Source organism: Corvus kubaryi, unplaced genomic scaffold, assembly GCF_017639235.1.
Source record: "Corvus kubaryi isolate FWS band 111438036 unplaced genomic scaffold, C.kubaryi_AGA036_p1.0 split3-73, whole genome shotgun sequence".
In the NCBI taxonomy this organism is placed as follows: Eukaryota; Metazoa; Chordata; class Aves; order Passeriformes; family Corvidae; genus Corvus; species Corvus kubaryi.
The window spans coordinates 41,094,834-41,109,696 of NW_024582091.1; the positions used below are offsets into that span (position 1 = coordinate 41,094,834).

The 14,863-nt window shown below is 39.2% G+C and overlaps 1 protein-coding gene across 1 annotated transcript in view; it reads left to right on the top strand.

The window, feature by feature from the left end:
* The window catches only part of TULP4 (TUB like protein 4), a 156,809-nt gene that overhangs the window by 93,807 nt on the left and 48,139 nt on the right, over nt 1-14,863 (top strand). Inside the window, exons 3-4 of the mRNA XM_042016663.1 lie at nt 4,699-4,827; nt 5,079-5,240. Of these exons, the coding sequence (XP_041872597.1) occupies nt 4,699-4,827; nt 5,079-5,240 (291 nt within the window). The remainder of the gene's footprint in view (nt 1-4,698; nt 4,828-5,078; nt 5,241-14,863) is intronic.

Sequence of the window (14,863 nt, forward strand, 5' to 3'; positions counted from 1 at the left end):
GATAGATATACTTACACATTTCTTCAGCTCTGTGGCCTGTAATTAATAAACTGTAATGTGTACCAGTGTGTTGCACCTACTGTATGCACATATTTGTACTTGTAACCATGAGTAAAGATCAATGTATTTATCAGGGAGCTGCATAATAGGACTACTTGATAGAGCAAATAGGTGATGCTCAGTGCTTCTCAGTAGATTGTCCAGTCCCTTTTGCCAATGCTTTCTTTTAACCTTTGTATGTTCCTTTAAAAAGTTGAGTACTTTCCTAAAAGCATAGGGTTGAAAAAAGCCTTTGGCTAGACTGAGTCCTGTACTCTGCTACTGTAGGCAATAGCCTAATCTCTTTTGTTATTCTGTCCTGGGAACAGTTAGGTCTTTTGCTGTCACTGCTTGGAAGGTGGAGCTATTTCAGCACTTTCAATAGCATTAGAAATGTACTATGATTTATCTGGGGAGGGAAAGGCCAGCTATTCCATATGCTCAATGGAGTTATAATGCATCACATCCTGTGCACCCTGCAAAGATGTCAACTTCACTGTAAATGCAGAAATGCTCGTGCCAGATACAGGAATGTGGCTCTTCAGGTGTAGCAAATTGTGCTGTAATCAAACAGTGGCATGGAGCATTCTCTGCTCTCTATTGCTGTGACGGTCCATCTGCAAGCACATCTCCATAGCATATGTGAAAATGGATGCTGGAGAAGACGTCTATCTTTAGAGCATATGCCTTTCCCCAGTAAAATGGATGGAGGATCAGAGATTTAAAAAAGATGAGTCACTGTGACTCACTACAGTATACCCATAATAAAATCTATCTAAATTTGGTAAGGAGCTCTAGGAACTAATTGCCCTAGTTACTTACCCCTTTTATTTTTTTGTAGATGTTTGTCCTTTGCTTCTCTAGCAATTAGGTACTGTATGTACAGAAATAAGATTTCAGTAATGACTGTTGTATGGTGTTCTAGATTAAGGACTTCTGCTCTTGCAAAACTGATTGGTGTCGTATTTTCAGTCATCTCCTTCAAAAACTGTGATGAAAATAAGAATAACAAAAGCTCTCAGAATGCTTTGGATTTTAGTGGTCTTGTGTTGTGTTAGAAAATAAGAAACAATTAATAAAAGTGTCAATAGAGTGTAATAAATTTAGATTACCAGACCTGGTTTCTGTTGGGAAAAGATCACATTTACTTTAAATCACACATTTGCTACTCCAAAATTGCAGTTACTCAAAATTTCTTGTCTAAAATCTTAATAGATAATAACATTGTTAGCAGCAGTAAAGTATGCAATGAGTTCTTGGGTAGAGTTTCTAGCACCTTTAGGATTAATTAAATTCCTAAAAATCAATTTGGCAATTAGGCCAGAGATATTGAAGGTTCTGAATGCTGCACTTTTGAGACAAATTTTTTTGCCACTGTTCCTTTTATAAAAAGGAGCTCAAAGAAAGCGTAAGATTGACTCAATATCTCACTGAACTTTGTGGAAAGCATCTTGTTTAGGGGAAATATGTTGGCCTTTACATTGTACTTAACACAATGTACATCTCAGGCCAGGAATTCCTTGAAGTTTTATTCATGGGAGATCACATCCCGTGTAAGATAGTGGTTTAGAAGCTGATTAACACCTGTGATGCAGAACGACCAAAATTTGTATTTTTTATAGAATTAAAAAAACCCACAACCAACCAACCAATCAACCAGCCAATGAGCAAAAATAATTAGCCAATACAGAGAGGCTGTGTGGACCACAGATGACCCACAGACAACTTATTTTCGTGCACCAACATTCTCGCTCTTTTGAATACAAGATAAAACAGTTCAGACCTTCAGTACTTGTGTGAATATGCTAGGTAGAAAGCAGAGAACCATAAAGGCAGAAGTAAAAATGGGTCCTCTGTGAGTTGAAGCTGTTAGTAAAAGTAATGATATCTTTGCATTTATGGGTTAGCAGTAAAATTCCCCTTATGCGTTATTTAAGTGTGCTGTCAATGGGCCATGTTTTCATATGCTTTACATTTGAGCCAACATAAAAGCCAAAAGTCATCGTAATACTTAGGGCAATCTTTCCTTTCTTTATCTCTTCTTCAGCATCTTAAGTGTCTAAAATTGAATTGGAATTACTGAAAGCAGTTGTGGACTCAGGTCCTGTAGTCAGATGTGAAATGTAAATTATGGCAGCATCTTTAAAATGACCTCATAAAATAACAACAATTGCTCTGTGTTTAAATGAGTTGAATTTTCAAATTACAAATCTGCTTCCATATGAGGCTATTATCAGAAGGCATATAAAAATCATTGTCTCACTTTCATTTCTGATTAACAAGCAATAAGTTTATTTTGGAAGTTACTAATTTGTATCTAATTGAGATGGATGGAGGCTCTAGTTAATCTTGTTTACATTCAAATGTACCCTTGGATGTTTTATCAAATCTAAACAAAAGATAGGTTGTACATAATTTGAATTAAAATTTTCAACTTTTAACAAGATTCCTGTTTAAAATAGAAAAGAAACAAAACACAACAAAGTAACTGTTGTCACTTTGCCCATAATTCGTATTACAAAGTCAATTTGTATGTCTAATCTATAAAATTGTATGTTTATCTCAAATCTTTGACAGAGTAAACAGGGAAATTTTAAGACAGGTAGTAGCACTCTTAATGGTGTTAGCTAAAGCATTCATGTTATTTGAACAACTAGTTCTCTTTTTCTTCCTAAATTTTTTCTAGCAATTCATTCTGGTATGATGCAGAATTGATTTGGTATGATCTGAGAAATGTGAGCAGTGTCTAAGTGTTCAAAGATCTGTTTTTTAGTGGTGATATGTACCTTCTACTCATTAATAGTCATCATTAGCCTTAACAGCTCCCAGCTTTTAAAGATGAAGACTTTTCAGTGTTATCCTTGAGTTTTTCTTCACTTCTTTCATAATGTTGTTAGTCACTGCTGACAACTACAGTTATGTCATCATTGCATTTTGCCTCAGGGTGGATGAAATTATGGCTCTGTGCATTGGATTTTTACCAAAATGAAAAAAAATTTTGACAAATCTGTGCTATTATTGTTTAGGTGGAAGGGACAAAGTGAAACCTCCAACAAAGTGCATCTGCTTGCATTGCTATAATTGAATATTTTATTTACTGCTCTTCCAACATAAGAATTTTTTTAAAAGTTCTGTGTGATATAATCCATCTAGGGGCATGGTATAATTTGCCCAACTGGAAGCAGGACTGGTGACTTAAGAGTGCAGCTGCAAGGTTATAGTTAAGTAAAAGCAAGTGGTTTTCTGCAAAATCTCAAATGGGATTCTTCTAAGCTGTGTAACAACAGAGAGGTGATTTGTCATACTTGCTTCTCCCCATAATTTTTACATATGAATGAATAAATGGTTTTCCTGTGGTTGTTTAGTGGTTCAAGGGTTGATGCTTCGGGTTGGTGAGGTCCACCGATAGACGTGTTCTTAAGTTCTGACCTTGACACTCTGCATAAGTGTAGCACTCACTAAATAAGTATAAGATCATCCCTCGGCTGTCAAGTTTAGGTTTTAGGTATGCATATTTATATCCTAGTTCTGAAAATGACTGCTGATTTCCTTGTGAAGCAGGAAGGGTCTGTCTACTTAGAGCTCATCTTAGGACTGGAATCTTTAGGAGGATCAGTCCATCTCTGTAAACAGCAAAATGTATTTCAGGAAAATTTTGCCTGTCTCTTTCAGATGATTAATTATCTATTTAGTTTTATGAAAAAGCATCATTAGAGCTGGGTGTGTATTAAGTAGTTGAAATAACACTCTACTAATTGAGTATTTAATATATGTTTACTTTGTTTGCATACTCTGTGTCTCAGTAAAATAGCTGGGGGGCAATTTACTTGTGTGTGAATGCAAGGGTCCCATATATATCTGCATGTTCTTGAAATAAAACTAATTTGGGAAAAAAGTTTTTTAAGAAAAAGTCACTAACAGAAGGTAAATGGTTTTGCTGCCAATTTTTGCTTCAGGCACTAGGATGACATGCTTTTTTCAGTTTTATACTGAGGTCTCAAGAGATACTGTATTTGTTAAAGTGGTATTAATTAAAAATGAAAGAGCAATTTGGTAGGTTTAGACTTGATTAGATTCTCTAGAAAAGCCCAGATAGCTCTAATGTGGAAAGAAGAGCCTGAAGCTGCTTTGTATTCCTTTTGCACTCAGTAGCAAAGCAACTTTCCTATGAAATTTCTTCTCAGGGGTTATTTTGAATATGAGTATTCAATCTGAGTATTTAAATTGTGTGCAGAGCATGCTACTTTATTTGAAGTCAGCAAGAGGTGATGATTTGATGAAGAGTCTGACAGTCTCTGAGATTACAGTGGGGGAATCATTTGAGGGAGTGTTGAATAATCTGTGCAGAGCTTCCTGTTTGTGGCTTCTGTAATGGAGTCCTGCACTCCAGTGTTCCCTATGATTTTATTGAAAGTGTGCAATGCCTTCCAAAAATGCCTGATGGTGAGAGACTGCGTGTTTCCTGACAACCGTGACAAAACGATTCCAGCTGTTCTTGAGAGATGCCTAATGCTGGGCTGAAAATTGCTATTTTGTGCATCTTTAGGGTTTAAATGCAGTGATATTTGTTTGGTGGTATTGTTTAACTGGTTCTTGTTAAATAGCTGTTAGCACAACATGCAGGTTTGGTAATGCTGTTTTTGTTTGTAATCTTCTAAGGTTGTGCTGGTGAGATGGAACGAACCTTTCCAGAAATTAGCAACCTGCGATGCAGATGGAGGAATATTTGTTTGGATACAATACGAAGGCAGATGGTCAGTGGAGCTTGTCAACGATCGTGGGGCACAGGTTGGTATGCATGTTTTCTCTGCAGTCAAGAGTGATCAGGTCCTGAGAGGCCAAATGAAGAGGACAATGAATGGTACTTTATACCTTTCAAAAAGCACAGGAGGAAATGAAACATTTCTTTATTGAAAGGAATATGCAAGAATGGGCTAATAGTTGGCCTGTCTCATTCTGTGCACTGCTGCTGTTTATTAAAACAGTAAAAAAGTCCTGCATGGCCCATATATCTATTTTCTTGTCTTTGATATGTTAAGGTAAGCGACTTTACATGGAGCCATGATGGGACTCAGGCACTTATCTCCTATAGAGATGGATTTGTGCTGGTCGGTTCAGTCAGCGGACAAAGACACTGGTCTTCAGAAATAAACTTGGAGAGTCAGATCACCTGTGGCATATGGACTCCAGATGACCAACAGGTAATGAAGATGGGGCAATTAGGGGTGTCAGCTGGGTCGCATTGGTAAGCCATAGAATACACCTCTTAAAAAGTTGTCAAGTAAAATGGTCACGTGGTAAGATCAGTTTCCATCAAAACTGCTGCTCCCACTGATAATGAAAATTTAATTCATCCTGTTGTCCTTATTAAGCAAATATGATAGTGTACCAAGTTACCCATTGTCACTTTTCACCCTGATTCACACACAGTCTTGCTCAAAGTTAGTTGTTTGAGACAGGAATCTGTTAATTGTACCCTTAATTTGTTATTACAGCTATCTTATAAATGCATTTGAGCAGAGATGTAGCCTGGACTATTAAACATCTGACTGATAATTTCTGTGTAGATTTGTCTAGTCTGCACTTGCAGCAAAAGCAATTCCAGCAGCAGATATGGTTATGTTTTGCATTTACATAAGCTAATGGATCTAATTGAGTGTTGGAGAGATGTCTCAACCTTATGCAAACAAGATCATTTGAAAGAAGGCCTTTTTTCCAACCATTGAGCCCAAATGTTGCTGAGCTTTGAGAAATTCCATTAAAAAATCTTCTTTACCATTTTTCTAAAGAATTACAGGGTACTGGACACACCACCATCACAGCATGACTGGGCCTGGGCCACTGGTTTCATTTACAGAATTCACACCGGTCCCTTGCCTTTCACTGCTGAGCTGACTGGATTGGTCTTTCCTTGCACATGCATGGTTGTGTATGTGTGTATAATTCAGTGCTGGAGGAAATGATGGGAGTAGAGTAGTGCAAAGCAAAACTCTGTTATGATCACAGCTGGATTGTTTTCCTTCCTTCATTTTACAACACCATGGAAAGATGCTGGTTCAAGAGTCAAGGTACCACTGAATTTAGAATACTGTAAATTCATCCAAGGTAGAGTTATTTTGGGAATTGCTAGTGAAATATAATAGCACTAATAATATACATTTCTGCAGCAGCATCTAATAATTCTAGAGTGCTCTGCAAAGAATAATGAATTAATTATTGCAACACTGCTTTTTAAAGCCAGGGAGTCTAACTGCCTCTTTTTGAATCTAGGGAAATGTAAATCTTGACAATAAATAATTTACTTGAGATCAAGAGGAAGAGACAAACAGCAGAAGTAGGAGGGGAAGCTAAGATCTAATAGCTCTCAGTCCTATGTTTTAAACATGAGGCTACCCCATTTGTGTGATGCTCAGTTGTTGCTGCTGTATTTGGAAATATCTTCACTTGAGTGTTTAATTTGGAGTGGCTGACTGCCTTTAATTCAATTTAGCCAATATGTTTGTACTTTCTAATCTAGATGCTCCATAAGTGGTTATTCCAGGAAACAAACGCTTGTTCGGTGTCCAGATAAATGCTTTCGAACATAATGGCCAATTCCAGCTATGTGAAAATGATTTACTTGACTTCCAGACCCTGCTGCTGATAAACTCACTGAAATAGAGACCCAATCCAGCCATGAGCTTGATGTTGCTCTGCACAGTTCTCCCTAACTATGTGGTTGCAGGGGTTTGCATGTTAAGTGATGATGGATCTTTGTACTATTCTCCGGAGCTGGTGGAAAGAAGCGATCTTCTAAAATATATCCAGATGTATTTGCCTCTGGAGGCACAAGGAAACATGAATCATAGAGGTGCTTGGCAAGGGACTATGCTCAGTTCAAACTAAAAATAGCAAACAGAGTGAGGGGAAGGACATTGCATATGTTACACATAAATTAGTGTTTATGGAAATGGATACCCTTACTTGCTTATTGCCTTACCTAATTTTTCTCCTGATTGGGGTATGTGCAAATGAGAGCAGGATACTATTCTAGTTCTAGAGTAGCTTCAGCACATTCCCTATTGCTTAAGGTACTCTACTTGTCAGTACAGTGACGAAAGATAAATGTTGACATTTAAATTTATATTTTTCTACTGTTCTTTTTGTTACCCCTCTGGCACCATGAAGGTTGCTACTGAAAGTATGCCTGGAAAATATTACACTCCATGATCCCATGACCTTTAACTCAATTATCTTTAAAAGTTACATTTACAAAGGGATTGTATTGTTCAGTATAAATATTCTATTGTCCTGATAGAAATTTGCTCAATACAGTCTGTCTGTTCACCTCACTCTTCACTTCTCGTAACTTTCTCCTTCACTCCTTTCTGCATGCATCCTCCTGGTTTCTTCTGTCTCCTCCATCTTTTTTCCTGTCTGTCTCTTCAGCACCAGTAGCCTGTCACCTCTGTCACTCCTTGCTATGGCTCTGTGGCAGCTCTGCAAGAGTAGGGTAATTTCCTACCACCACCTTTTTGTTGGAGACAAGAAAAGGTTGGAGCTGCAATATTGGCAGCCATTGTCTTCTTTGTGTGTGGGGTCTCTGGGTTTGAGTCCTTACTGTGCTTGAAGTAAAGCACCTTGGAGGTAGTGGCTAATGCATAGCGATGGGGTGAGAGCTAGAGAGGTGGCCAGCGTGGAATACAGTCCTGCTGAAATTGAGCATATAATTGTATATTTTAACTGATTTGGTGTATATGCTGTCTTGATTAAGTTATAGGCAGATTTTATTAATACTAGCCAAAATGGTTCTGCATTTTCTTTTAGGAAGAGAGTGTTATCATTCTTCTTGTGGCTCAGTTGCTTTTCAGGTTTTTCGAGCGCTCCTTGTCTGTTGGGGACAAACTTATTTTGAGTCATATGGTTGACTGCAGTGCTTTTTCTCAGCATCATCTGTCTCAGATGAACTTCTCATGAAGGTCACTGGCAGATTTCTACTATAGTTCACACCCAGATCTTGAGTCTGGACTTTGAGCTACAGGCTTCAGCTGATTCAATACACAGGCCTTTGGAATGTGATTCTGCATGTTTATGGTATAGGACTAGAAGTCAGTTTTCTCACTTCACTGTGTGTCTGTAGGCCTGCTCATTTAGGCATTTCCTTCTCCTGTACCCTATAACCAGAGCACACGTCTGGCCAAGACAGAGCCCCATTGGGCTCTTGGGGATATACAAATGGAAGATTTTATAAGACTGGGTTGTCTGTGTCTCAGGCAGAGTGCCATGCTTGTGTTAAACTGGGATGGATGGGATTACACAGGAGTGAGACTTTCCATGCACAGTTTTAAAATTTTTTTTCGGGACTACAAGAGGCTGTAGGAGTCGTGTGGAGTATTTTTCTGGTGAGCAGGCTCACTTAAGATCATGTAGGGATGAAAAATATATTTGAAATGAAAAGGAAATTTGAAATATTAGAGAATGCTGTATCCTGTCTTGAGATAGTTCTGTGGTGTTGTCCCATGCTTGTTTTCAAAGAGGGACTGTACATACCAGGCAGATTGAGGACTTTCTAAGTGAGAAAAACTTGACTTTTGTCTAGCCAAAGGGTTTATTTATAATTACAGAAGCAATGTCAGTAAGTAATTGAAGATTCTTCCTAAGCCTGCAAGTCATAAAACATCTTTCCAGTGCTTCATCTCTCTTGCTGTGTGTTTGCTGAGCTCGCAGTGACTTTTTTCTATCAACTTCTGCTGCCCTTAGGCCACCCTTTCCCTCTCTTTCTCCCAGATTTTACCCATTAAAGAGATGATCTGTCTTCATGATGGAGAAAGACACAGTGTCAGAGAACTGGAAGAGAACTGCAGAGGCTCTGATTATCCTTTGTTTATAGCAATATAGTGTAACTCCTTGAACTTCCCTGGGGTTGTTTCTGGTGCTGTTTCTGTGTGTGAAAAGGGGAATCACTCTCCAATAGAGGAAACCCTCAAAGAAAATGAATTAATATATTTTAATTCCTGGATATCCCAAGAGGTGCCAGTAACCTATATTTGTTCCCTGCATCTCTGCTAGTACAAATTATTAGACTTTTCTGACAGCTGTAAGTGCCCATTTCTGTTTTCCCCCCTCCCCTTTTCCTGTTGTAAGCTTTTATTTGTGGAAATTCAGGGACTGGACAGAATTCTGTTTGGCTAGGATGTGACAGACTACGGGAATATGTGAACTTTGCCAGCATGCTTCCTTCTGTTTGCTTTGAAAATAAGTATATAAGCAGGTAGACTAATTTGATTTGCATCCTGCAGGGTACAACATTAACTGCTTGTACGTAGTCCCATTGTGATGCAACATGCACGAGTACTAAAAATGTGTAAACACGGGCCCCAAGGTTCAGCCTGTTCTGTGCCTAATCAGACAAAATTATGCTCCTGGTGAAACAGAAAAGCAGCACCATGTTAGGAACAGATACCCTGTGCATTGAAGGGTCTTGGAAGAAAACAGTGACACCAGTAGCAAATGAACTGCGTTGTCTCAAACAACGCAGGGTGCAGGAGCTCTGTACATTGTTTTTTTAGAAGTCTGTTGTAGCTTGCAGTAGCTGTGCAGGGAGGCAGTTTCTAAGCTGTTACTCACTCCTGCTCCCAGCACTTGCCATCCCTATTCCCATGGCAACCACAGAGACGCTTCAGCATCTTTTTTCTATGACAAGCAGGAGGCAGGGGCAGGCTTCAGCTCCTTCTCCCTGCCTGCAGTGCATCAGGATGGAGCCCGGGACCCAGAAGGGAGCTCCACGTGAAGAAGGGGATGCTTGTTGTCCCTGGGCCCAGCAGCGTGGTTGGGTGGGATCCGTGTGCTAGCACAGCACGTGGTGCTGTGCATGTCCCTGAATAGGGTCAGCACCGTGCTGTGCCCAGCAGCTGCTCTGTGTAGCCACAGCTCTCACAGGAGGCAGGAGCTCATTAACAAGAAGTGCTGTCAAGTGGTTACGGTGGCATCAGGTGTTTTATGAGCTTCTCTCTCAGAGTTCTTGGTTTTGGTATGGCTTTAGTCCTTGGAAGGAGTTTTACCTGATAAATCCCCTTCAGTACAGTCTGCTTTTGGTCCCCTCATTTTCATCTGTGAACTATAATTTGCAGTTGCTACTACCTTTTCAGGGAAACGGTGTTCTGAACAGCTCCTAAGCTGAAAGTAAGGATAGTAGCCTTACCTAGCTTCCAGAACACAGCTTAAAACCAAAGAATTTTTAAGTGTTTGAAAGTGTTGCATCTGTTTGGGCCCTGCTCTCATCTTCTCACCTACATCTGCGTTTGCCTGTGGCTCTGAAACGAGACGTTTGTGCTTCCACTCACCCTCTTGTTTTTGGTTTTATTCAGGTGCTGTAGCACATGTCTGATTCAGGCATTCCTTGCTATTATAGTAGTCACCCTGATCAAGTTTAATTATTCTCAGACATCTGGGTGTGTGGAAAAAAATCTTGAAGATGGCCTTCTAATGAGTTGATAGAATGATGAAAGGGAGCTACAAAGGGGCAACTGGGGCAGTATGGGGAAAGTAGCTATTGACCTTAATTATTATGAATGAAAAGAAGGAAGGACAAAATGAAATTTGTAAAATTTGAAAATGTAAGCAATTATTTTGGTCTTTATTAGAATAATTTTTGTTCCTATTAAGGATTTTACAGGTTCACATAAAGGAGCCTTAAAGATGCTGGGGAATAACTACATTTTTTGTGCCTTAACATACAAAAATTAATTGTTTTCTCCCAGCAATTCTGGATGTAGATACTATCAAATGATAGTTACAATGACTAGGGCCACTCAGAATTGCACTGTAAGATACAGTAGTTGAAGAAGATCTGAAAGCCTTATTTTCATTGATGGATGAATTACTCAGATTACTGGGAAAAATGGCTGGAGGCTTTTCATAGCATTGAAGACTTGTCATTAATGAACTAGGTAGTTTATTCAAGGCACAAGGACTGCAGACAATGGTTAAATCCCATATAAGCATTTTAACGTTGCATGCTGCGTAATTGAGCAGCAGCATTAAAATGCAAAAAGAGGACAGGGGAAGGAGACTTCAGTTGTCTTTCAAGACAAATCCATTTGTTATATAAAACAAACAGATAAGACCCATTGCAGCTTAACTGTTTAATATTTTGGACTGTTTTTAGAAGCATTTCAAACCTTTGTGGCAAACTTGCTATGAAAATTAATGATTTCTGCTTCCTTGTGCTAAGGAGTCTGTAAATATTTACTATCCTATTTCAGCCTTTTGTAAACAAAATATGGGGGGGTTATATAAACTTAAACTTTAAATATTTTTGCAGAGACTTTGTATTCTTGGTTTATATATTTATACATGCTGGAAGCCAGTAACACTTTGTTTTTGCTCTTTGCTTGGGGACTTGGTTTTTATGATGGTACATAATAGTGACAGATTTTGTGGGAAAAGTGATGTGTATTTTAAGTGCTATTTTGCCTTTCTTTCTCCCATCTCTTTTTATTACGTTGTTTTCAAGCTACATTATGCTGCTATTTCCTAAATAATAGAGTTCTCTTTTTTCCCCTCCCCTTTTTTTCTGATATCAGTGTATAGTTGTATTGGCATTGTTTTTCCTTTGCCTTTTTTTCTCAAGTAGGTTTTTATGCATCATTCTGCTGAGAATACAGCTTCCAAAAAGAAGGAAGGAGAAGACTTAGCTTGGTGCACTGTGTCATTTCTTGGTTGCGCTTTCCTTTTTTCACTAGCAATGAGCAGCTACGCTGCAGATTTTTGTGCTCATATAGGCTTTGCCTTGAGTTCTGGTGGGGGTAGACAACAAGGATGTTCTCCTTGGAGCCTCTGGGGCTCATAGCTTCAGGAGCTATGGCATCTCTCTGTGGGTTTATTCCAGACAAATTTTTCCTGCCAGAAAACCTAGGCTGTACTGCACAGTTACTGAGCGGGTAATTGGAGGAACAGAGCAATAAGGTGATACTTCAATGTGCTTTCTTCTTCCCACTCGCTTCATCTGTGCCTTGCCTAATCTTTCCCTGGATGCTCTCCATCCAGCCTGTAGAGGCAAGGCACTGAGAGAGCTAACGAGATGGTGCCATTTGTTCTAGTCATGAGAGCTGTAACATGGGGGTTGTTTATGGGCTGATGGCATCATGGCTCGTTTTCTCAGTAGCTCCTGCAGTGTTTTGTGTCAAGGCTGTTTCAGATGAGTATTGCACAGAAATTTTTCTCTTAATGACTCTGAAAGGAGTAATACAACTGTTTTAATGTTTTGCTCGTCCTTGTAGACAGGGTGTTGGATGTTTGTAACTGCAAAAAGCAAATGCCTGGATGGATTTCTACATCCCTTTGGAAGCACAGTGTACTAGGATGTACAGATCAGCTTCTACAGTGTACCTTGTAACTTTCCCTATGACACTCAGGTCACAATATTGCTATTTTAGTTGACTGGAATCTGAAGTTTAAATGCTGCACATTCTACCATGTCTTTGCCTCCCTCAGGAAAGAAGGATGTCGATGGCAGTGACTAGCCAGAGATGGAAGGAGAGATGAAAACTTGTGCTATTCAGTTAATGTGTCCACTTAGCATTTTTATACCCAGTGCTGTTTTACATTTTTGAAGCATCAGTGTTTGAGTCAGCAAAGTAAAGATGAGCACAAATAGAAACAAGACCAGTCTCTGTGTGGGAGGTGTCAGGAAGAAAGAAGCCATTTGCCTCTCTCTCTCACCTTGCTGGCACTTGTACCTGAAGTCTTTAGTTCTTTGAAACAGGGAGTGTTTACTTGAGCTTGTGGTTTTGAAAAGCTCTCTGCTATGCTTCAGCTTTGGGGCAAATAGTAGGAATGAGGTTTTGCAGTGCACCTCTGCAAGGAAGCAGCATGTGTTTATGCTGCATTTTAGGCAGTGTAGGGAAAAAATTGAACCTTCTGCAGGAAGGTGCTCTCTAAGGAGAAGTCATATGTAGGGTAGGAAAATTGCTTTAATTTGTTTGTTTGGATTTTGAACTGGTCTGGAGAGGGTATGTGAGTGGAGGTGTAATTCTTATAGAAGAAAACCACTCCAAACTGTGAGGGTTTTACAGCATTTTTCAGAAGAGTCCATTATTCCACTGCCAAAGCCACTTGGCTGAGAATACTTTGGCCTCAGCATCCCTTTGGTTCATCCAGAGCTGTGTGGTCTTTTCAGTTCAAAAGAAATGTAGCTGCCAGCATGGTTGATTTGAACTTTATCATCACTGGTACTTAATCCATCATTTTTTTGGAAGCTGGTAAGAAGACCAGGAGCCAAATGGGGTCTTGAACTTGGGTCAGATGTCTTCAAGCCTGTAAATAGTCTGAAACCTTGGTGCAGGAAACAAGGATTAGAGTGATTGAATCTGGAGGAGGATATTTGTGGATTTCTGGACTAGGTTTTGTCTGGGAAAGCAAGGCCAAGTTTCACAGTAAATGGCAGAGGAAAGGTGATATTTTTGGAAAGTGATATCACGTAGTCTTTCCTTTCATTTGACAAAAGGAAAGGAGATAGTACGCCAATGGAAAGCGGGAGCAATATCTCTTTATTCTCCAAAACCTTTCCCATCAATGTTTCATGCTGCATGGATTCAGCTTGAGCTCTTTGTTCTTTGTCCAGGAGCCCGTTTCTTGTCAGTGTTCAGATGTTGAGGGATTGTTGGCAAGCTGAAAAGGAATTAATCCTTCCCTGCTTTCCTTGCTTTTTAAGAGAATAGTCATTTTTCTTCAGTGCCTTGTTTGGTAAGAGTTTATTACTCAGCCTGACTCCATGTTGAGTCAGTTACACTTGACCTCAGCCATTCCACGTATTTCCTGACCACGCTGAGTTACTGCTCTCTGCCTGCAAGACCTAGAAGGAGAGGGCAGCAGTTGAGGGACTAACTTCCATTAGTGTATAGCTTAACCCAGGGGCTTCTTGATTTTATATTATGAAATTCAAAACAGCAAGGACATTGCTTCTAAACTGCTTTGTATTGCATTTTCACTGGTTCAGAGTGCTGTTCTTGTTTCTAAGTAATACCATTTTCAGTTAGGAAAAAAACACAAACCACAAAACCCCAGCAGAAACTCTCAGACTTCTAAAGCTCTGAATGAGATTTTAGCTTCAGCAGTCAACATATCTTTCAGGAAATAACTAAAACCTGACTTGGGAATAATGCAGGAGACTGCCAAGTGTATCAGTTGACTTCGTTTCCTGATTGAGTGGTTGTTGGTAAAACTAATTGCATTTTCCCACCAAATGTTGTTTTAGTTATAATTGTATATTTGTGAAGAATATGTTATTTCAGAGACGTGTGTGCTTTCCTGGCAGAGTTTTGTGAGGAATCAGAAAACGGCACTGCTTGAAGAATATTACAGAGTACTTGTGCTGTGGGAGTTCAGTGGTCCAGGCTTGGAGTCCTGTCCAAGTTAATTGCCACAGAAGATGTTCTGTAGAAGGTGTTCAGCTGTTGGCCTTTTGTTCATTTTGCATGCTGCTTCAAATGTGTTTTTTTCACATTTTAAACTGAGGCATATCATTAATACAGTAAACACTATATAGAAGGGCAACTCTTCACTTAAAAATTTAATTGCTGTAGGTTGCTTTCTTGAAAAATGTCTTGAGAGTCAAAAAGGAATATAGAAATGTGTGTGCCTGGAATACACGAGTCAGAATTAGTCTAGGTATAATTACAAGAATGTCTAATAATCAGTCTTTCTGTGATTTACCAGAATGCTTTCAAATAACATTATCTTTGCCTGGACAATTGCTTCTATCCTCACATGTCCAGAGTAGTTAATAGCTTGAGATCCTGGTTTTAAGACTGCTTATATTTTTGATTCCTGAAGTGGCATGCAA